Source organism: Seriola aureovittata, chromosome 5 (genome assembly GCF_021018895.1).
Source record: "Seriola aureovittata isolate HTS-2021-v1 ecotype China chromosome 5, ASM2101889v1, whole genome shotgun sequence".
NCBI lineage: Eukaryota > Metazoa > Chordata > Actinopteri > Carangiformes > Carangidae > Seriola > Seriola aureovittata.
Genome location: NC_079368.1, coordinates 22,739,762 through 22,763,794, shown reverse-complemented (window position 1 = coordinate 22,763,794; position 24,033 = coordinate 22,739,762). Strand labels below are relative to the sequence as shown.

At 40.8% G+C, this 24,033-nt stretch overlaps 1 protein-coding gene and 1 long non-coding RNA gene across 2 annotated transcripts; both read right to left on the bottom strand.

Annotated features, from left to right (window-relative positions):
• Positions 1-1,769: 1,769 nt before the first annotated feature.
• cep78 (centrosomal protein 78) lies at positions 1,770-11,323 on the bottom strand. The gene is made up of 14 exons (XM_056377031.1): positions 10,906-11,323; positions 10,585-10,657; positions 10,368-10,471; positions 10,112-10,286; positions 9,873-9,986; positions 9,462-9,526; positions 9,210-9,312; positions 8,536-8,653; positions 8,205-8,247; positions 7,942-8,097; positions 7,709-7,786; positions 7,047-7,228; positions 5,052-5,214; positions 1,770-4,542 (listed from the first exon to the last, which is right to left on the bottom strand). The coding sequence occupies exons 1-14, from the start codon at positions 11,125-11,127 to the stop codon at positions 3,925-3,927; spliced, it is 2,214 nt and encodes a 737-aa protein (XP_056233006.1). The 5' UTR covers positions 11,128-11,323; the 3' UTR covers positions 1,770-3,924.
• Positions 11,324-14,422: 3,099 nt separating this feature from the next.
• Positions 14,423-16,966, bottom strand: LOC130169968 (uncharacterized). Its single transcript, XR_008827924.1, has 4 exons — positions 15,667-16,966; positions 15,341-15,582; positions 14,682-15,232; positions 14,423-14,560 (listed from the first exon to the last, which is right to left on the bottom strand). It is a non-coding gene; the product is annotated as an uncharacterized LOC130169968 (long non-coding RNA).
• Positions 16,967-24,033: the final 7,067 nt, after the last annotated feature.

Here is a 24,033-nt window from a genome sequence, read left to right as displayed (position 1 = left end):
ACTCACATTGTTCTTGGTCAGAACTGCTGCAGTAGTCCTCCATATCTGTGGAGCAGCTGTAGTTATGGTAGCAATCATAAAACATGACTGATGTTTTTCACACAGTTTTACTATTTTGTTCTGACGGTGCTGATTGAAAGTGCAAAGTGGAGTCTGGCACTGTGTCCTCTGATGATAACAATGAGCCAGTGTTGTAGAATCTTAAGACACCGAAAGACGCGGAGGAGCTTTGATAATTTACTTATCAAAGTGGACTCGGTGCATTGATAGTGAAACACTCATTCATACAGCAAATAGTACATATGCGCTATTATCAACATTGTGTGGCATGACAGCCCATTGTTTTATTACATGACAGTGATAAAGCCCTTGAAAGCTCTTCCCCTTTAGGGCCTCTTATCTTTTCAATTCATATTAACTATGTTTAAATCACTAGCGTATATTTTTTGAATGGATCAAACTTCAAGATTAAAGGGTCAGTTCACTCATAAATAAAACATTGAAAGATTAAATAACTTCTTACTGACCTATAAATGTGTGAGTCATTCATCAGCCACAGGTTGAGAAAGTGAAAGGAGGAACTTCATTTCCTGCATTGTTCTACAAAATTGCGTTGTAGAACATGGGTACCACAACCACCTGGGTCTGCCTTCTTTCCATCAGCTCACAACTTCTGTTTTTGGCATTGGTAATGTGTTTTATGAAGTTACCTCTACTTTCATTCTGACTTCCCATTGTCCTTTGCATCTATAATTAAATTCTTTACTGGTAAATGCTGCAATGTTGTAACAGTAACACAAGTAGATTTGAGCTATATATAATCCATCATACAGCAATATCTATTGAAAACGTCAGCTAGCATTAGCCACTGTTATCTACCACTCATACCAGACCCAGTGAGACTGTAGTGGCAAAACCCCAGTGTAGTCACGACTAATCCCTTGTCGTCTAGCTAGGGTTGGTCCTCTCATTTGTCATTTACTTTTGCTTTGCCTCTTTTCTGGGCAGATAGCACATAAATCTGCTTTAAACAACTCCCTATAGTTTTAAATTGGGAGTTTAGGGAAAGCTGTTGGGAGTCAACCATACCATCTTTGTAACATTTGTAAAAATCAAACATTGCACAACAATGCAAAAAATAAACTATTTTTAGGCACCACTTTGGGCTCTAGTACCAAAAAATAACACATAGATTGATTAATGATGAATAGCAATTATTATAGTGGTCCCAAAAGAAATATATTGAAAACAAAATTAGACAAAAGGGACAGATGACGAGGGAAAACATTAATAGTTCAATTCAATCAAAAATAACAGTCTGTGGAGATTCTGCCAGGGTGGAACAATACTTTGACCTGAGGTGTGTACCACATTTCCAGGAGGGGAAAGCTAATATGACTGGACAGACTGTAATTCATGATAGAAAAATAGCTCTGAATGACCAGAAAGACATAATGAAACTGAAAGCTCTATTGTTGAATAAAGACTCTTTGACTTGACTTTCCAGAACCGCATTGGCACAATCCAAGACAAATGTACTACCCAGTTTTCCTAATACCCACCCAGCATCCCTGAGGAGATCAAGGAAAGCATGGAATTTCGTAAATGAATTTTCAATGCTCTCAAGTACGGCCTCATCTTCAAGAGCACTGACAGCAGGTTGTGCTGATCCAGAGCCAGTGGCTGCAAGTGCCTCAGACAGGGAGTGGTTGGCATCACGAAGACGGGCGTTCTCCAACTCATACTGTATACAAATAAGACACAATAACAACAGGGCATCATCTTTTTTTAATTTGCTTATTCACAAAAACAAATATACAAACATAAAACATAAGGGTAAGGATGAATTGATGGCCAATGATGGTTAATCGGCTGAACACCGAAGATGGAGAATTGAACTATCTTATGAAATATCTTTAAACAATATCAAAACATACTGTGATCATTTAAAACTCAAACTGAATTTTGGTACCATAAAAGACACAAAAACTCTCAATTCCAAGTGGTAATAATTTAAGCCATACAAGCATTAAAGTGACCTGAGCAAGGTTGTGTGTGTTTATCAATTCCACTTTTCATTTGTAAGAATGCTATTTCTTCTTTAAAGTTTACATTTCGATTTTGTTTTTGTTGAATTATTACAACTGGGATGTTGCAGAAATCCCTCTTTTATATATATATATATATATACATATCTAAACCGCCACAGCATTAGCATGCATACTGTGAATAAACACCTGCTTCATACTGTGATGCCCTCAGACATCATCAATTGTCACACATTGTCCAGGCACAGTACAGGCCAATTCAGGCTGATGTTTACTCCAGTGCAAATACAGCTGAGAAACTGCTCTCACTTGTAAAGTCATTTTTGTTCTTTCCCATTTCATGCACACTTCACCTTTCAAAGCATTTCCTAATATTACTAGTAGTTGTAAAATACTATTCCCATTTCAAACTATCTTTGTACACTAATTAGAAATAAGAAAATCTCAATAAACAATGAGAATGTCATGTAAATCATTGAGTATCAAGCAGTTAAAAGGTAAGATAAAAGCAGTTAAGATGACCAAAACAATAAGAAGGCAGTATAAATGAAAAACTCTATGTACCCTTTTCACTTTTGCAGAGAACTGTACTTTTGGCTTTTACTGGTGTTTGGTACTCACTCGTAGTGGAAAACAGAACACTATGTCCTATTTTAACCCACAAAGATCATACTTCGGCCCCATGTCCTTGTCTCTCAGAGCACCAAAGGCCATAAACAACATAATGTAGCAAACAGACGCAGGTCCTGTGAAGGAGGCTCACATCCTCCAAAAAATGGTATCTACATTTAGAGTAGACACAGATCCAAAAAGTATTCAGACACAATTTGTGAGTTCTATCAACATATGCAGTACTGAAAACAAATATCAGTAAAACCTACATTTTGATTTCAGTAAACAGCCATTCTGAGGGTAGGTGTTATATATTTAGTTAGTATTAGTTCTTACTTCTGCACATGTTAATGGCATGAACTGTGCATATTAAGAGCATATTAAAAACTCATAAAGTATTTCACAAGCATTTTTGACTTTACTGAATTTGGAGTGATAGACAGTTTTTGAATTTAAAAGCTCAGAAACACAATTTAAAACTGCTAACATGTTTACTATAAAATACAAGTTTGAAAAATGTGCAGAATATCCTAATAGGAACAAGTGATAACAGTGATACAATACAACAAATTATACAATTCTACATCATAGAAGATTTTTTTTTTTTTAAAAAGACCAAATTAAAATCAAATTGAGGACAAATTCAACATCCATCAAAAGTCTGTCAGCACTTAAATTGTAAAAATAAATATATATTGTGTGAAAGAAGCAGTGCATTTTCACTTAAACCTCCAATGACATGTCTTTGATAATGTAATTTTCCTGAGGGTTGATATGTTCCCACATTAAACTGGATTGCAATGGGAGGAACTTGATTTGTGGTTTTTAATCAAGACTAGATCGAGATCGAATCCCAAATATCTACTGTTACACTTTACTGAATGAAATCTTTATATTGTACATGCCTCCAAGTGCAAAACATGTCAGCAAAAAACTTGAAGACTAACAAAAAAAAAAAGGTGTAAAATGTGAATACAAAAATATACATTGCATTTTTGACACATTCCACAATCAGTAACTCCAATATTAATTTCATGGGACCTTTAACTCTTCCCCTACTTTGGCTTAAATGCAACAAGATATTAAATTGAATTGTGGTCATGGGCCTTCTAAAGATTTTAAAGTAAATCTATACTTAAAAAAAGATTTATAAAATCTACATCATAAACATTCTTAAAGTGAACAACAATCTTTAGATGTGACAGAAAGAACTTTAAGGAGAAGTCACTGAGAAGGCTTTTCTAATATTTCTCTGGTCACCTGCTCAGAAGGATTCATTATCTGACTGCCCCCTCAGACCACCCAGCGACATGATCTGCTCCAGAGTCTCCCTCCCAGGATAGACTTTCCCTGCTGACCCTTCTGACCCTGACTGACCTATTGTCATTAGCCTTCCCTTTCCCCTGGTCTTTGACTCTACTGATCCCACAGAATCTGCCTTGTCACCTATAATGTCACTAGCACTCGATCTTACAGAAAATCCACCAAGAGACCCATTGCTATGGGAAGCATGACTTTGACTATAGCTTTTGTTGTATCCATGGGAGCCATTGCTATGATGAGAATTGCTCCGGTGAGAGTTGCTGTTGCTCTTGTGCTTGCTTGGTTCAGTCTGAAAAGTTTTACCAAAGGAAACCTTATCAAAGGATATTTGGCTCCGGAAACTGTGCTCAGAACCTGAGTCACACTGGGTACCGGGCTTGGAATATCGATCTGGTTCCACCTCTCCACCCATACCAGTTTCTACTGCAGGTCCAGAAGCCTTACTGAAGGTCACATCCAGTCTCCTGTCTTCTCGCAAGGACTCCCTGACAAAGGATGAAGTTCTGTGCGGGGTGGTGTCACCTGGGCCACCAGGGAGAGCAGGTAGGCCATTGCCTACCTAAAAACAGAAATTGGATGTTTGATGAGAAAAATTGACAAATAATTAAATTGAAAACTGTTTTAAGTTATCAATATGATACAGCCCATGGATTTCATGATGTTACCAAAAACAGGAAGAGTCATAACAAAGTAACAAAAGACATGATAATAATGTTAATACTCAGAACTTGAAGTTATTTCGTAACTCTGGTTATCTGAATATCATGTGAGAACTCCCATCATGAGAAACACTCCCATGCAGAGACAGTCAGTCAACAGGTCAGGCTATTCCAATTTTCACTTGATGCAGTTCAGCAGTGTTAGAGCTCAGAGGCAGAAGGCAAATTTGTGGTGCTGTTAAACAATTCACCCTTCAACCAAAATGCAATTTTGGTATATTGATTTGTGGTCTCATATGGTCAAGTATACTCACTGCTCCGGTGTTTTAAAACTGCATGCAACCGGAATACTCAACACAGTCACAGCCACCTGCAAGCATTTCCAAAACATTGCATTGTAAGTTCTTACCAAAGAAAAGGCACCAGTCTTATTCCGAACATCCCGATAGTCCCCTCTAGTCAAAGTTGCTGCACCCTCCAGATGTGTTCCTATTGTAGAGGAGAGCTGAGGTCTTCCCAGAGGTTGGAAATCTGACTTGTCAATTCCAGCCATTGCAGATAGCTGACCTAGGCTACAAAAAAGATGCAAAATTATTATTATTATCTATATTATTTCTAGTAGTGCATTTCTTTCATGCACTACTAAGTGCATGCCAAAATAATCCGACATACCACGTGCATTAAGATTCAGTACTGGAATATATAAGTAATTGGTGGTAAAAACAAGCGTCTTCATATGTATGAGTTGTTACAGCTTGTTCATACTGTGATATTTCAGAAATACAAAAACATTCTGTTGCGTGGAACCCTCCATTAACATGTTTTCAAAAAGTAGCAAGAACAAGTTCACAGTGGAGAAAGAAGTAAGAAAGAAGCTGCAGAATAAATGTCAAGACTTCAAGGATGCTGGTTTTCCTCTGCCCACTGGATAAAAGTGTTAATAGTCGAGAACATGAGGACTGAGTGAGTCGGAGTACAAGGTAAAAAAAAAAGGTTAAAAAACTGCCAAAGCCCCAAAGTGAGGACTGACCGCAGGGTGATTCTATCAATGCTGAAAATCCAGCAATGGAGCTATATACTGTTGAAACAAAGTAAATGCAGGTTACTAAGATGGCTGTAAAGTAAGACCAAGCTAAGAGGGTAAGCAGGTGGTTCTGTCAGAATGAAACTCATCCTGTCAGAATGAAAGTCTGGGCTCATTACCAAGATATAGACCACATACTGGAAGCCAACAGATCCAAAACAAACAGGCGTGTTAATGGAGGGCATCTCAGAATGAAACAGAAATCTAAAACCACACCTACAATAAAGTCAAAATAGCCCAGCATTTTGGGAAATGCATGTTTACCATCCTACCATGGTCACATCTGAGGACATCCTTTTCGTCATCATGCCCCCCCCCACACACACACACTGTGCACTTGACTGTTTCACTTTGATTTCTTTTAATCTGATCTAGTCAGCACCACACCTTATTTTGCTTTTAACACACATTGCATGATGCACTAATATCAGAATACAGTCTACTGGAAATTTACTTTTTCTATATCAATCAGCGCTAGTTGGGGATGAATATCCAAAAAAAACATCTATTTTTGCATTATTACAATTTTTTTTAAATTTTGAAAATTTGGATGTGATTTGGAAATGATTAGTTGATTAATCAAGTAGCTCATAAACAAATATTGAAGCAGATACAGAGCATATATATATATATATATATATATATATATATATATATAACTCCCAGTGAAGTTCCCACTATAAAAAGTCCACTAATCCCTTGTCGTCTAGCTAGGGTTGGTCCTCTCATTTGTCATTTACTTTTGCTTTGCCTCTTTTCTGGGCAGATAGCACATAAATCTGCTTTAAACAACTCCCTATAGTTTTAAATTGGGAGTTTAGGGAAAGCTGTTGGGAGTCAACCATACCATCTTTGTAACATTTGTAAAAATCAAACATTGCACAACAATGCAAAAAATAAACTATTTTTAGGCACCACTTTGGGCTCTAGTACCAAAAAATAACACATAGATTGATTAATGATGAATAGCAATTATTATAGTGGTCCCAAAAGAAATATATTGAAAACAAAATTAGACAAAAGGGACAGATGACGAGGGAAAACATTAATAGTTCAATTCAATCAAAAATAACAGTCTGTGGAGATTCTGCCAGGGTGGAACAATACTTTGACCTGAGGTGTGTACCACATTTCCAGGAGGGGAAAGCTAATATGACTGGACAGACTGTAATTCATGATAGAAAAATAGCTCTGAATGACCAGAAAGACATAATGAAACTGAAAGCTCTATTGTTGAATAAAGACTCTTTGACTTGACTTTCCAGAACCGCATTGGCACAATCCAAGACAAATGTACTACCCAGTTTTCCTAATACCCACCCAGCATCCCTGAGGAGATCAAGGAAAGCATGGAATTTCGTAAATGAACTTTCAATGCTCTCAAGTACGGCCTCATCTTCAAGAGCACTGACAGCAGGTTGTGCTGATCCAGAGCCAGTGGCTGCAAGTGCCTCAGACAGGGAGTGGTTGGCATCACGAAGACGGGCGTTCTCCAACTCATACTGTATACAAATAAGACACAATAACAACAGGGCATCATCTTTTTTTAATTTGCTTATTCACAAAAACAAATATACAAACATAAAACATAAGGGTAAGGATGAATTGATGGCCAATGATGGTTAATGGCTGATGTTTGTTAACACCGAAGATGGAGAATTGAACTATCTTATGAAATATCTTTAAACAATATCAAAACATAGTGATCATTTAAAACTCAAACTGAATTTTGGTACCATAAAAGACACAAAAACTCTCAATTCCAAGTGGTAATAATTTAAGCCATACAAGCATGGACTATTGATCCTACTGTGTCATAATATAAAGTTTGGCACTAAAACGATCTCTAAAACTGGGGTATTAAAGTCAGCAAAGCTTCATATCCAAAGCAATAGGTTGTGATAGCTTAAAACAGCATAAAAAATTCCAGTAGACCAGTACAGAGGAGAAATAAAACATTATACTTTTAGGATTATTCTTACCTCCATGAGCCTTGACTCAGCTTTCAGTCTGGCTCTGCGCTCCTCTGCCAGCCTCAGACGACACTCTTTTAGCTCCATCTGCAGGACGTGTGTAAGAACACACACACAAATATACAGGATGCTTCTAATGCGTCAAAGTCATACGTTTAAGATCCAGAACTTTATATTCTACAGCTACAAAACATAACAGTTCCACAAAGGTCCAGTTAGGGATCTAGTGTGTTGTGACTGACCTGCATACGCTCAAACTGCCGTCCAGTGATCCTGTCCTGGAGATTGAAAGAAGATGGTCTCTGCTCCACTTCCACCACCACTTCTGCCTCTTCGTCTTCCTCGTCGTACTCCCCCTCTGAATTTGAATCTACAGTAACCTTCACAGTAGCTGCACCCTAATTAAAACAAGGTATTTCGAAAGAGGAAGATGAAAATAAATTTTGAATATAAATCAATTTTTGCACAATTGAACTGTTTTTGACAGGTTTCTGAGCCATTTTACCTGAAAGCTTTGGTCCATCACGGTTAATCCGGGAGGCAGACCTCTGCAACAAAATCACCCAACATAAAATTAGTCTTTGATTCACCAAGTGATATTACAGTGACACCTGGAGAAAGCTTTTCCTAAATATAGGAGATGTAATTGTTTTGCATAAAACTTACAGTATTTGCTTAGTTGAAGAGACATGTTTCGCAAATATAGCCTAGATTTTTAACTACGTTTTTTTTATCTGATAATTTTGTTCTATCAAAGTTTTTAAAATTAAATATATGTCTCAAATTTATAGATGGAATACAGTTTCTTATTTGAACTCGAAGAGTCAACATCTTACCTCTGGCGTCCAGCTCGCGCAGCAGCACGCCATGGAATCAAGCAGGAACGGGAATAGGGCTTCTGTGCCTGAGCAACAGCTGAACTCCGCCCTCCATTACATGTTCCTTTACGATGGGCTGCACCAGAAAGAGACCAATGTGAAGAGCTGAATATTAAAGAACACAGACCTTTGCTACATTGCAGATAAAAATGAGTATGAAATAATAAATGCCATCTCAAAGAGATTTAAAGAAAAATCCAACACTGTATGCTGCACTCCCTCCTGTGCAAAGTGGAGACTTTCTGGTGTGCATTTCAACTATGTTTAAATGTCTAATCTGTAGTTTAGGAGCTCACAACAGAGTTGAAGACCGAGAGGTTTGTGGTGCTAAATACATTTGGGGGAAATCTGACACTGACACCTTGAAGAGTTTTGGAAAATGAGAGTGGGGAAATTAACCTTTATAATCAGAATTAACCACATTACTACATCTTTTTATGAGTCTGATAAAGCGCTTAGAAAAACGCATTGCCAAACTTAATGAAAGGTCCTTGCTTTTTTTTTTTTTTTTTTTTTAAACTCTGATCGTGATCACTACCACAAATATTTGTGGTTTATTTTGTTTGACTAAAAATGACATACACCTGTTTTACATAGCATTGTGAAAAAAAAATAAAAATAGGTATACATACCCATCCTAAATGTAGCTTTTCCTCTGACTGAACTGGGCAGTGATCGCTTCTTTGCAACAGGAGCTCTCTGTGGCTCGGTGGCTGCAGGCTTGATCCAGTGGTACTGCAATACAACATTAGAAAGATACAAGCAATCAAAAAACATGGGCACAGCTTTGTGGCAAATATCAAACACATATGCAAAGACACCACTTCTGCACTTAGAATTTGCATGTTTTTTTCTTGATGATGAATTTAGCTGCAGACACTGACCTCTAGTGATTGTCCATCAGCATTCATCAGCACTTTCTCTATTACAGTTTTAATTAAGACCTTGTCTGTAGAAAAAAAAAAAAACATTCAGCAGGCAAAATGTTTTTCAAGGGATTTGTTTTTAGTTTTCAGAGATGTTCCTGAGCACTTACACTATTATGGAATTATAGTATTGTAGAGAAATATTATAGAGCATTATAGAATTTTTCCAGTATGAAAACACTAAATACTCAAAACTTGCTATAATTATTATGCAACTGGGACACAGCTAAATAAAAATCTAACAATGCACTACCTGCACCTGGAGGTTGCAATGTTTATTACAGATGCAACTTACTGATAATTTGTCATATTGGCCAAAGTGTGAAAAAATCTAGACTTGTTATGACTTTGGTTGAGGTAGCTTCTTACCAACTAAAGGGTTACTACGAATATCCAGTACACAAAGGGCAGAATTTGTTTTGAAGGCTTCCAGCAAACGACGAGCTCCTTCATTGGACAGACCACATCTCTGTAGGTCCACAGCTGTTCAAAAAAAATCACAAAACAGAAAACCTGAGCAAAGACCCTACAAAAATGTAAAAACACGAACAAAATAAACATTCTCTTCTCTTTGTCTCATTCCCTCAAACTCACATGCGTCTACTTACCTTTAACCCAGAGGTCCTCGGCCAGTTCATGCGCAAGGGCAGCAGCACCCCGGTCCCCAATCAAAGTGTTACAGTTAAGGGTGATACGGCGGAGACCTCCCATTCCCTCAAACTGTGGTTGTCGATACCTCAGAGACTCCGCCCATGCAGTACCATGCCTCTGCATTCCCTGATGCTGAGAAAAGCACTTTGCATTATTATACCAATATTAATTTTAATAGAGGTAGTTGTTGAAATGGGATATTAGAGATTAAACCTTGATGATGTTGGCCATATGCTCTGCCCCTCTCCAAGTGAGATTGCATCCTGAAAAATTTACCGTCCTGATGCTTGAAGAATATTTAACACTTTGACAAATCACTGTAACATATGAAAATGGCAGTTACAAAAAGTTACAAATATGCTGACATACAGTATAATCTTGGGATGGCTTTCAGAACAATGAAAGAAAATAATACTCTGAACATGCATACCCTCTAAGCCCTCATCACTGATTGGACAGTTAGCCAGAGATAGGTTTTCCAAGGTAACAGTTTTTGCTAAACCCTGGAAAAGAATACATATGGCCCATTATCAAATTTCACTCTGAAACAATCTATTTTCACCTACGTTTTATGCCACACACATCCAAAACTTATGTTTCCTACTCCAAGATCTTTGGTTTAGAGTAAACAGTGTTATGTACAAATGATTTGATAATTCTGTGCTAGTCTCTCTAAATACACACAAAAATAATAATAAAATAGTTAAAACTTCACTGTTCACACTGCATAATATTCTCAGTCTATTTTTACCTTTGTCAAGGCGATGAGGTCCCTCTCTCTAAGTGGAAGTCCATTAAGCTTCAGAGTCTTAATGTTGGAAGAGACGGTCAGACACTCCCTCAGGGCCTTGCACAACTTAAATGTCATGTCCTTAGAGCGAATGGCTGGGATCTTCTTCCTGAAGCTAGACTTACAGTACCTTCTGTCTGAAATTGGTGTTGATATGATTAGTGTGCAAACGTGGTAAGTCATTCAAGTTTCTAATTTAACTTTTCCTGTACAGGTTAATACCATAGGCAAATATGCTTTACCTGCCTCTCCAGAACCCAGGCTAGTTTGGTATGTGCTACTTATTGCAATATGCTGCAGGTGTTTGTTGATGGAGATAGAGTTGAGAACGGGTGGCCAGTCTGTCAGTTTGAGCCTGTCTCCATTAAAGTCCAGCATCCCTTTGTCAAGGTTCATCTTGACGGCAGGGAGAGGGACTGATTCCTGTTTGGCACAGGCAAAGTCATAGTATGCCATAAAGTCCTGGGCACCCTGTCGCCGATTCTGCGCACTGTCCTGAACCATCTTTGATCTAGGAACAACCATATTTTTTTAAAAGTCGTTAAACAAACTTTTTACAAGTCAGAATAATTACAAAGGTCAATGGGGACATGAGATTTTCTGTTACTGATGGTAAAGCTGTGAATAAACAAAAATCATATTTTTCCAACATTTTGTTTTTTTTGGAGTATACAGCCACGTAAATATAATTCTTAATTTCTGCAACATTTATTTGCTTGTAAGGTCAGTGTCCTTAGGATAGATTACTTAAGATAACCATTGGAAGAACAAAAAAGTCCTCACACACTGTTATTCACTTGTACTCACTTTAATTACAACATTTCAGTCCATTCTTATTTTTACCTGAAGATCTGAGGATCAAAACATCAAAAATGAAATGATTACAAGTGATCCAAAATTTTTTTGGGTCCATCACAGGAACAGTTTTTGATCCAACGCATCCGTCTATAAGACTTTCTGGTGTGTCAAAACTTTGTTGTAATACCTTAACTACTGAAATGAAAGACATATTTGGACTAAGGTAACAAAACTTACTGGCCAACTACACACAGCATACACACAGGTTGGCCAATTATCTAATCAGAGGACCATAGAGATCAGACCGGTGACTGAAGCACTTTGAAAGGACACGCATTATATTCAATGTAAAAAGCATTACACAAAAATAGGCAGGTGGTAAATAGGGTGATAAGGGGTCACAGATTTCAGACTGTCAACATTAAACCTTAAAGTAAGTGAACAGACACACGATTTGACACCTTTTGATATTATTCTTATGCTTAGAACTCAAGGTGGGATGCAAAATATGATGTTTGTTTTGTCATCAGGTATGTTTAATTCACAAACTGGGGTTAGGGTCAGATCAACTAAATTACTAATCATAATTTCTTAATATTTTAATGTGCTATCAGACTATGTTGTGAACAAATATAGTTTGTTGCTCAAAAATGGTCTGCACGCAAAGAATAGTTGTTTTCCTCTCTGTTATCATATAGTATGTTCTCACAGAAGGCTGGGTTTTATAGACTTTTTTAAAATTTAGGTCATGTAATAATGGCTCGACTCATAGGCTGGTTAGCATTACAGATAACAGCACATACATTACTTGTCAATATTTAAACAGCTCCACAGCCTTCCCCCCATAGCTGAGCAACCGTTAATGATATCGAGTCACAGATTTCAGAAGACTTGTACGTCAACGCTAAATCTTACAGTATGTTAAAAGCTGGAAGTAAGTTTTTACTATTAATTGAAAACTAAATTGTAACATCTTGTGTGACCGGTCTAATTGCTCTTAAATTGCTAATAAAATGTTAGCAGTCAGTCAGCTAGTGGCGTTAGCGAGCTAAGCACCTAGCGACCGTTGGTAGGGAAGGACAGTAGCTCTCGTGCTACTCGCAAGCCGTCAACAGTTCTGTTTAATTGTACGAAATTTCATGCATCGTAAAATCAGAATTATTCAAACTTAAACAGTATAATTTACCTTCCACATATAACTGAAGCTTCTATACCGTCGTGGCACTGTTCTCTAGCTCTTCCTTGACCACTGTGACAACTTCTGCCGTCTGTTATTGTTGTTGACCACTTGAGCCAGCGAGCGCTTAAAAGTGGCGCTGTTGTAGCAGAAGAGCCTCTTCCTCACTGTATTCTCTGCGTCGCCATTCAGAGCCCTGCTGCCATCTGCCGACGCGGAGATACCATAACAGTGAAGCATAGGCAGAGCGAGGGGGTGGTTTATGGGGCTCCATGTTTTCTCAAAAGCCTCGAATCTTATATGAAGTTTATTATAACATTACTTATATTTATAACTTCAACTTGGTGTCATTTCCTCTCAGTCTTTCTGACTGGACCGGCAAATCAGGACAGGACAACGAACAGGACAACATGTGGACCAGGAGAGGAAGCAGGAATAGAAAAGGAGTGAAAAGCCGAAGGGAAAAAGAGAGGAGAAAAATATGTGATCAAGACCCAGGAGGAGAGGGGTGGAGAACGGGTAAGAAGAAGACAGAAGAGTAGACAGGGAGGAGTGAGAGAGAAAGGAGGGAAAGAATGAGGGTGAGAAGCTGGGCTGGATTATCCAATAGGCAAGTGGCAACCTGCTGCACACATTTGGCAAATATCATATGTGAGTAGTAACTTGTAATGTTATTGTAGTTTAAGTTAGCATGTGCGCTAACGTTAAACTGTAAAACCATACTGTAAAACGTATACTAACCTTGTGTTTTAAATTGGTTCTGCAGAACATGAACAGACTTCAGAACAGCTTCTCCCTCAGACTGTCAGTCTGCTACATGTAAACTGTGTCTCACACGAAGACTGATGATGAATAAAGGCTCCTGGACTTTTTGCACCTTACCCCATCACCTATGGACGGCTGCAATAGCTTACAGTCAACCTGTTAGACCAGGGGTGTCAAACTCATTTCCGCCCTCAAAGGGCCAGATGTAACTTTGAGGCAGTATAAATGTAGCTAAATGTAACTAAATGTAATGTAAAATAAATGCAACTACTCCTTAATGTTAAATAACCCTGGATTTGTATTATTCAACTTACAAATATTACATATATATTTCCATAAATGTAAAAAGAAATGTTTGCTTGTTGCTCTGTTATAACATAAATCCTTTTAATTTGTAATTTGTCAGCTTATGAAACCCACATTACTCCATCAATCAACGATCAAACTATCCAAGTGAATGAGGATAAATAACAAGTTATGACATTAACTTTGTTCGAAACTTTTTTGTCATAGTTGAGAGGGGCAGAATATTGGTCCAACCAACAATTTTGAGCTGCTAAGAACATGTGTGACAGGTGTAGCATTTTACACAAACAAATGGCAGCACACAGCCTTGCAAGGGGATACATCCAACTACTGAGAGATGGTTTGATTACAGTGAACATTTGTCTGCATAAACACATAAACCTGCAAACACTAAATACATTGCTACACATATAACGTAGTATATGTAATAAACTCAAAATAACACAAGGGTTGTCTCAGTTCACAACTATATTGGTCAAGTTTTAAGGTGAAGTTGATGAGGAGATGCTGCCTGTCCTTTATCACACCACATGGATCCCCTCTCCACCATCCTCATCCATTGATCATGTTCTGAAAATAACAAACACAAAGCAAAATGCAAGCACAAATATTAAATTGCACACAGTTTAATTCTTGTTCTCGGTTGAAATACATTTTCTTATAATTTAATTAGGTTTTTAAAAATGCTTACCTATGTCTTTTCTGACCAGATATCTGACACCTTTTTTCCATGGCAAGTGTATCAATGTCTGGTTTTAGGTCTTGTGCAGAGGCAATCCGTAGAACAGCATGGAGGTTGTCATCAGTGATGTGTGATCTGTTCTTGGTCTTGTTTAGATTCATGATTGAAAACATCTGCTCGCACAGATAGGTGCTTCCATCTTGGTGTTGAAGAGTTTTTAAGAGCTTTTCAAGGCCATGGTGAACGCAATTTCAGAATATAATTGAAAAGAAAAAAGAACTGTGCAGTAAAATAATGATTCAGTTACCGTCTTTGTCATCTTTGAATATATGTACTTTTTCAGCAGTAGCCACTGTCCACGACCTCCTCAGCACCAACAGCACTGGATGAGGGGCCATGCTGTTCATCGTCTGGAGGAGGAGGAGGAGGAGGAGGAGGAGGAGGCAGACCCCTGCTGGAGGGCCCAGGCTGCTCCTCCGGGACTTTGAAGTTAAAGGGCTGTCCTTGTCCCACCTGGACCAAGGACAGGACTTTTGCTGAAGGGAGAGTCTGGCCAGCACCTGGAACACAGACAAACACAGACTGTTTTAGGATTTTCAGCTTTCATTAAAAGATAAATCACAGAACAGATTACAGCACACCAACACAACTTTATGACAAACTCTTACCACTGAGTCCTCAATTCAATTCAAAGAGCCGGATGTTGGTCTGAGCCATCAACCTCGGGTCGGCCAGCACTGCCTTTCTGATGGCCACATAATCCTTGAGAACGAATGACCACCGAGTCCTCACGGTCCCTCTGGACCACTTGGCCACCGGGTGAAGACAGCAGAGCCGGTTGCAAACGGCCTCCACCAGGCGGCTAACACTGGCCTAGTTTGCAGGGCCCGAGTTTAGTCCAAGAAGACAGCTGAAAGATAATCAGAGAGCAGTGTGTGTTAATATAGATCTGATATGCATTAGAGGAAACAGTGATATCTGAAGTGAATCTCACCTCTGGAGACTCTCCTTCCCAGGACAGGAGGTGTTCTTCCCCGTTGCTGCCTTGAACTGTCACCTGGGCTGCCTCTCCTGGTATCTGGGAGGGAAGACAACTCGCTATTCCTCCTGCTTTGTCTGGCAGGTGTTGCCAGGAGCTTGGAAGTACTTGGCACTGGCTTGAGGAAAAAGGTTTTGGATCAAAAATGAATTTTATGTTTGCATGAAAGAGACACACGCATGTACCTGGGATGAACTGGTTAAGGTGGAAGTCGGAAGGCTGACCCCGCCCTTTGTCAGTCTACCAGTCTCTAGGTACAGCTGCACACCTGGTGGGCCCTGAATGCAGCTGAGGTGGCTTCTCTGTGTCTCCATATGTCCTGGATGCAGAGAGAATCCAGCAAAGAGACGTCCAGGGTGACGTGGAGATCCTGGATGAGGAGGACCGTCTCCTCTGCCCCATGTGTCCTCCTCCAACAGCGGAGCCTCCGCTCCTCCCAGGAGATCCTCTGGATCACCTTGGCACCAGTCAGGCCGAGCATCCCGCGCTTCCCCTCTAGCTGGGAATGCTATGCCTCAATGTGACAAGATGTGGCGTTATCAATCCAACACACCAACATCGGTAACCCAGGCAACTGTTTCAGAAGCAGCACCAGCGAGCTTCTTTGTCACCTGGAGGGAGAGAGGGAGAGAGAGAGAGAGAGAGAGAGAGAGAAAGGTTTCAAATGTTAATGTTAATATTTGTGTGTGATTTTAGTACAGACACAGCAGTGGTGTGAAAGCAGCTGTAAGAACATAAACTGAATTACACTTCATCCTAGAGAAACTCCCTGGTGGGAAGCACCTGTTGGGAAAGAATACTAGAGATGGCTGTTGGACAGATCAATCAGTTACACATACAGTGCATTTAGAAAGTTCTCACTTTTTTACATTTTATTATCATCATTCATCAGTGAACAATGCCAACAAGCTAGTTGCTAATGCTAGAGCTAATGAAATGGGGGGGGGGGTTATGTTTTGCTCTAGGCGATGTTGTCTGCATATCTTTCAAGATATCATGGTCTATGTGTGTGACTTTTACTGTGTTTACAGCAAACGCATCTACATGGGTTCACACTGCTTTTTTAGCTTCCTCATCTGCTTTTTGGTGCTTGTAAAATAGCTGTTTTTCTCTCTTCATCTAAGTGTCGCCCCTCTGCTGATAGACAATAACCTAAATATTTTACTGTCTCTTTACAAAGCTGTAGTTTCTTTTTACTTACTTTATGTCCTTGTTCAGCTAGAAACTTTAGCAAAGCTAATGAGTCCTCTTGACATGCTTGTTTTGTGGCTTCCTTTTGGAGGTTGAAATTTGGCTAAATTTGCAGACATAATCTGAGAGAATATTGTTGGACTTTCACAATATCCCTGGGGAATGTGGGTATAAGTGTATCTTTTCATTTTGTAGGTAAATGCAAACCAAAACTGTCTTTATGAACTGGAATAGAGAAAAATGCATTACTGATGTCACTGAAATATTTATTTTCTGGTTTCAACTCATTTAATAGTGTATGTGGATCTGGCACTGTTGGTGCCCCTAGGTACCACAGCTTTATTCACTGCCTGTAGATCTTGTACCATCCTCCATCCAGCAGAGGGTGCTGATTTCTTAACAGGGAATAGTGGTGTGTTACATGGAGAGTCAGGACATTCAATTATGACTCCTGCCTTGATTAGGTCATTAATGATAGCTTCTATCCCTGCTTCAGCTTCAGGTTTTAATGGATATTGCTTTTGATGCGGTCTAAATGATGATTTTGATGTTATGGAGACTGGTGCTACCCCTTTAATTAATCCCACATCTGCTGTCCCTTGTGAACATAATTTGGATGGAACTTCTTTTAACAGCTGTTCTTCTTCTTCTAATAACACATATATTTCTCATGTATTTGATTTTGATTCATTTAAATGTGTGTTAGGTCTGGCATTGGTCACCCAGTTCAGTTTTTGGCTGTATGCTCTCAGACTGGGGGAGTATGGGATATTTTTACTTACATCTTCCAAATCTGAGGTTTCTTCACACTCTGTTACAAATGTCCCCACATCTTGCCAACGTGTTCTTTTTGGCTTCGATACAGACAAATGTGGGGCTGAGAGGGATCTATACAGTTTTCTCATTTGTGGAGTTAGATTACATGCTACTCCGCAAAATCCTGTTTCGTCCCAATAAAGGTTTGTCAGGGTCAGTTTTGTTTGAGACATTTTGTAAAACTGTTTCTCAGTCAGGATTGGGTCCTGTGGTGGGTTTATAATACATGGTGCAATGTAACTCAGCTGGTTTTACAAAGTCTGCTGTTGGAGGAGCACATGATTTTCCTTTTTCTGTTAGAGGAGATGTAACTGAGTTTGGGCCTGTACCTGCTAGATCTAGGCTATACCAGTACTGTGGTGGTTTTTCACTATGTAAAACTAATGTCTCTGCATGTTTAACCGTGCGCTGTGCAACTAACCCACCATCACAGGGTACTACTGCTATGTCTAATTCTGCCAGTAAATCTCTTCCCAATAGGTTCACTGGACAGATGTGAGACAGGACTAATTTAATCTGTGTTTGCTTATTTGTTTCCTGGTCTGTCATCGGTGTTGTTTGTGATAAAACTTCTTTATGAACTTTTCCATTTGCTGATTTTACATAGATGACATCGGAGGATCTCATTATGTCTGGTACATTGTCAGGATGTACTACAGATCGTGAAGCTCCGGTGTCACAAAGGAAAGTTACTTCACTTTCTCCAATTATTAGAGTAACTTCTGGTTTTATTTCCTGATTTAACATTAAATCAATATGTTGTAAGTTCAGTATTTCACTGTCTTCTCCTGCACTCTCTGTTTCTGTGTGTGTTGCAAGTTTTGTCTGACCTTCCTCTAGTCATGCTGTCCAGTCGTCTCTTTAGGATAGTTATGTTTATCTAATCATAAAGTATCACAGTCTTTCCAACAGAGATCTGCTGGTCAACTAGATTTTCAGTGATGCCAGGGACACCTTCCTGTTGCAGCTGCTCCCACTTGGCTTGCCGCAGCAAGGCAACATCTCCTCTGTCCCACTCATAAATACAGCTGGACAGTTTGGCCATAAAGACAGGGTACAGAGGATGTGCATCCTTTGTACATCCAGATGCCAGTCGCCGTATGAAGTGGTAGATGTCAAGCTTGACAACCAGGTCTGGCCACCCACCAAATCTTTCTTTCAATTTGGTCTGTCCTCTGCCCTCCCGACAACAGTCACAGTCTACATAAAGTAGCCGAGGAGGAGCCACACCAGCATTGCTGTATCTGCGGACGAGGTCAGTTGCCATGATGTCCAAAGCAGGACCCTCCTAAGCAGTCAGGACACTAATAAGGATTTGGCCTTTCTCGTTGCTCACAGATGTAAGCCACAAGGCCGTCCCCTCGGCAATGCCTGATAGCTTCTTGGTGATCTGCAATGGCACAGAAAAGACAGTGAATGATTAAACAATTTATTTAATTTATATGTGAGCGCTCGTATAATAGTACTATGTTTCATTTCTAAATTTCATATTTTACATGCATATATTGCTAATGCTGTATTTTAGACTACTTTTGTTTATAATGTAGTAATTTACGGCGTTAATGGTTAAAAATATTTACCTTCTTTGTAGAGTCCATTTTTAGGATACTGCCGAAGGTGGACGTTATGCCGGCTTTGATGTGGTCCAGCCCGCTGAGAATGTCTCGTCCATAAACAGCCAGCATCCACCTGTGTCTAGGAATATCTACTGGCTCAGGTGGTTCATGGAACTTGACAGGGAGCAGGCTCGGCCGGGCAGCAAAGTCCGAGCGTGACCCTAGGTATCGGCAGAGGCACTTAAGCCACTCCTCCCTGTGGTTTTCCCTCAGTTGTCTGACCAAGCGAGTGGGACTGTTACCGAGGGCCCTCTCCCTCAGAAAGCCAATCACCCGCGTATCACAAGCGCATCTGTATTAAGCAAAGGGAAAGAGAGAAAGAAGGGGACAAATATTAAAACCAGCTCATCTGTAGTGTGTTCAATGACAAACATCTGTGACCTAGGCTAAATTATCTCAGTATACTCACTTTCGAGTCAGGATCAGTCTGAACTCCGGCCTGTGCGCCAAATCCAGCTGGTCCAAGACAGTCTTGCTGCTGGAAAGGTATGTTGTTTTGCAACCAACTGCACTGCACCAGAGAGTCTCTGTTATCATCAGGTAATACCTGTCGACATCCAGAACGTGGCGGGCTATCTTGTGGGCTCCGTAGCTTGCGAGCTGTTTTCCACCCACAGGACAGGTCAGCCTGACCTTCCATAGGTGGTATGGCATCCACAAGAGAAGGCGGTGTGCGATAAAGCGCTCTGGATTGGGGGCCTGGTGATAAATGAGGGCTGGCTCTGGTGGATCATACCACAGTTTTAGGTCAGTGCGCAGCCGCTGGTGCTTCCAGAGAGCTGCTGAGATCCATTTCTGATCTTGAGCTGGTATGGTCTTGATCAGCTTTGTGGGCAGCCAGCAAGGCTCTGACCCAGGAGCAGTCTCTACATCTTCAGCCAGTGAATATGCTCTAACATTATACTGATGTTATACTGTACTGTTAGCAGAACGTTATGATTATATATTGTGGTCGGGAAGAAAAAACAAATATGCCAACTCATCTTAATTCTGAGCTTTAAAACCGGCGCACAAAAAGGAGTACCGCTACTCGACGCCTCATTTACAACATTTTTAGCAGGGAAACAGTCAATGTCCAGTCTTTACACTAAGCAATCGTGAATGCAATTTAAGAATATAATTAAAACAAAAGAAAAAAAGAACTGTGCAGTAAATTAACAATGATTCAGTTACCGCCTTTGTCATCTTTAAATATATATATTAGGGCTGGGACGATTATCCGACGTAATCGACGTTGTCGATTATAAAAATTATTCGACGTGGAATTTTAGTGTCGACGCGTTGTGTAAAACCACACAGGGTAAATGTTCATAGAACAAAACCGGAACTTTCTAATGGGACCGTTTATATCCATCGTCTTTGGTTTACCCGGATACAAGCGCAGCGCAAGGGCTGGGACAACGCGGTGACGTAATTGAAGTCATTGACTACGTGAATGATTTGCGTCTGTGTAATCTATTTGAACAACATGGCGGTGTCTACCAGCAGTACGAATGAGCGTGTAGAGCAACACGCGGCAAAAAAGGCTCGCACACGGTCCTCCAAAGTTTGGGAATACTTTAATCTTGACACCAACAGTGCGGTAGTCTGCAGACTCTGTGTGTGTTGGACGAATTAAATGACTAACTGGAAAATAATTGCAATAAAATTACTGTTAGGTCTCGTCTCGTCTCGTCTCGTCGTCTCCCGCTTATCCGGATCCGGGTCGCGGGGGCAGCAGCCTCAACAGAGAGGTCCAGACGGCCCTCTCCCCAGCCACTTCCACCAGTTCCTCCGGGAGAATCCCGAGGCGTTCCAAGGCCAGCCGAGAGATATAATCCCTCCAGCGTGTCCTTGGTCGACCTCGAGGTCTCCTCCCGGTGGGACATGCCCGAAACACCTCCCCAGGGAGGCGTCCAGGAGGCATCCTCACCAGATGCCCGAACCACCTCAACTGGCTCCTCTCGACATGGAGGAGCAGCGGCTCTACTCCGAGTCCCTCCCGGATGACCGAGCTCCTCACCCTATCTCTAAGGCTGAGCCCGGCCACCCTGCGGAGGAAACTCATTTCGGCCGCTTCTACTCGCGATCTCGTTCTTTCGGTCATTACCCAAAGCTCATGACCATAGGTGAGGATCGGAACGTAGATCGACCGGAAAATTGAGAGCTTCGCCTTCCGGCTTAGCTCCCTCTTCCCCACAACGGACCGATTCAGCGTCCGCATCACTGCTGACGCCGCCCCAATCCGCCTGTCGATCTCCCGCTCCATCCTACCCTCACTCGTGAACAAGATCCCGAGATACTTAAACTCCTCCACCTGAGGCAAAGCCTCCCCCCCGACCTGAAGCGGGCAATCCACCCGTTTCCGACTGAGAACCATGGCCTCAGACTTGGAGGTGCTGATTTTCATCCCAGCCGTTTCACACTCGGCCGCGAACCGCCCAAGCGAGAGCTGAAGGTCGGCGTTCCATGAAGCTAGGAGGACCACATCATCCGCAAAAAGCAGAGACGAGATCCTCCCGCCACCGAAACCAAACCCGTCCACCACCCGGCTGCGCCTAGAAATTCTGTCCATAAAAGTTATGAACAGAACCGGTGACAAAGGGCAGCCCTGGCGGAGTCCAACCCCCACCGGGAACAGGTCCGACTTACTGCCGGCTACGCGAACCAGACTCACACTCCTTTGGTACAGGGATTTAATGGCCACTAACAAGGGGCCATCCATCCCATACTCCCGGAGTGCCCCCCACAGGGTGTCCCTGGGAACACGGTCGTAAGCCTTCTCCAAATCCACAAAACACACGTGGACTGGATTGGCAAACTCCCATGCTCCCTCCAGCACCCCAGCAAGGGTAAAGAGCTGGTCCACAGTTCCACGCCCAGGACGAAAACCACATTGCTCCTCCTCGATCTGAGGTTCAACTATCGATCGGACCCTCTTTTCCAGTACCCTGGCATAGACCTTACCAGGGAGGCTGAGGAGTGTAATTCCACGGTAGTTGGAACACACCCTCTGGTCTCCCTTCTTAAAGATGGGGACCACCACCCCGGTTTGCCACTCCAAAGCACTGCCCCCGATGTCCAAAAAAATAATCGTTTAGATTAGTCGAATAATCAAAAAAAAAAATCGCTAGATTAATCGTTTAAAGAATAATCATTTGGGACAGCCCTACTGAAAACACAATGACAAGTCAACGACCGTATCACAGCCGTGCTGGTTTTAAATACAACATCACTCCCCCTCTCATGTGATATTCAAAAGTAATCGCTCACCTTTCAAGGTGTTACACCACATTCGGACCGCAGGAGGGCGCTGCTGCAGGGATGTTGCTATTAATGTGACAGGAGGAGGCTACCGTTAGCAGCGCACCACAACCTGAAGCTAGTGTTACACACCGTATGCCGACACTGGTGATTCAGGTGTAAGAGGATTTTATTTTTTTTCAATCAGAAATGCTGCGACCAAACAGAAAAAAGACAGTCTGTGAGTTTTCAATTACGCTGCTGTAACTGTGACTGTCTCTGATATGACTGAGCGGACTTCCTTAACCAACGGTTTTACAGCGTCAGTCATTCATTACTGTACGTGTCGGTACTAGCGTGCCGCCATGCTAACGTCGCGGTTGAAGCTAGTTTTAGCTGCCCTTCCTTGTACCGCTTAATACACATGTAGAACATAAATGTAACAAACAAACGCGAATACCCTTAACATCAATACTTATCTCACCTGCAACCAAACAGAAAAAAGACAGTCTGTGAGTTTTCAATTATGCTGCTGTAACTGTGACTGTCTCTGATATGACTGAGCGGACTTCCTTAACCAGCGGTTTTACAGCGTCAGTCATTCAGATTACAAGGCTGCTACCGCCACCTATTGGTGAGAAGTATTATAACTAAGTCAACTTCAACAGAAATCAGGTGAGTTTTCTCCTATTTACACAAGTATTAAAAATATTAATAATCACAAAAATAATGGTGGGGGCCAGGTTAATAACATAAACTAATCTAAACACAATTCTGGAAACAATCTTAACTCATGAAATGCCCAGGGTGCAGCAGCAGCAGCAGCAGCAGCAGCTCACAGTGGATTAACCAGGTGTCTCACCCAGCGTTGTGGGGGGCAATCTAGGAAAATACTTTCGCTGTCCTCACAGTTGTATCGATTTTTAACTGTCTCGCGATGCAACTTAATTTTCTACACGTGTTCTAGGATTACACTGGACTTGACTTGATGAAATTAGCCAAGCAGGAGAGGCAGTCAACAGGTTCCATTTCAAAGTATTTCATTTTTTGCTTGCAGTCAGTCAGGTGTGAGTGGTTATATTTCTACAAATAAAAGTGCACATACGGGTCAAATTCTACCATATTATCTTGAACAAACACCAACTATGAACAATTCAAAATAAAAAATCTGTACATCAATTCATTCTCACTTTAAATATATATGTGAGAACAAACCAAGAAGATTAGATGTACTACTTAACAACAAAATAAACATGACTTGCGAAAATTTACTTTGAAGACGATCTGTTTATCTTTCCGGCTCTCGACTTGCTTGTTAATTTTTATTGTACACGTTTGGTAATGGAACAAACTGTAGCTTTGGTGCGATGAATTGAATTGCACGTCTACATTCAGTAGGACAATAACACACGCAAAGCGTGAACAGCGTTTAGGCAGCATCGGCTAATGAAGAACGAGCTCACAAACGTTAACATAC

What these genes read in the sequence shown, in the direction of transcription:
- cep78 (XM_056377031.1), bottom strand. Translation starts at nt 11,127, where the DNA reads ATGACTTACCACGTTTGCACACTAATCATATCAACACCAATTTCAGAC. An exon ending in AAAAGCTACATTTAGGATGG is followed by an intron (nt 8,654 to 9,209) that starts GTATGTATACCT and finishes TTTCTGGTGCAG; the next exon opens with CCCATCGTAAAGGAACATGT. An exon ending in GATCTCCTCAGGGATGCTGG is followed by an intron (nt 5,215 to 7,046) that starts GTGGGTATTAGG and finishes TCTTTTTTGTAG; the next exon opens with CCTAGGTCAGCTATCTGCAA.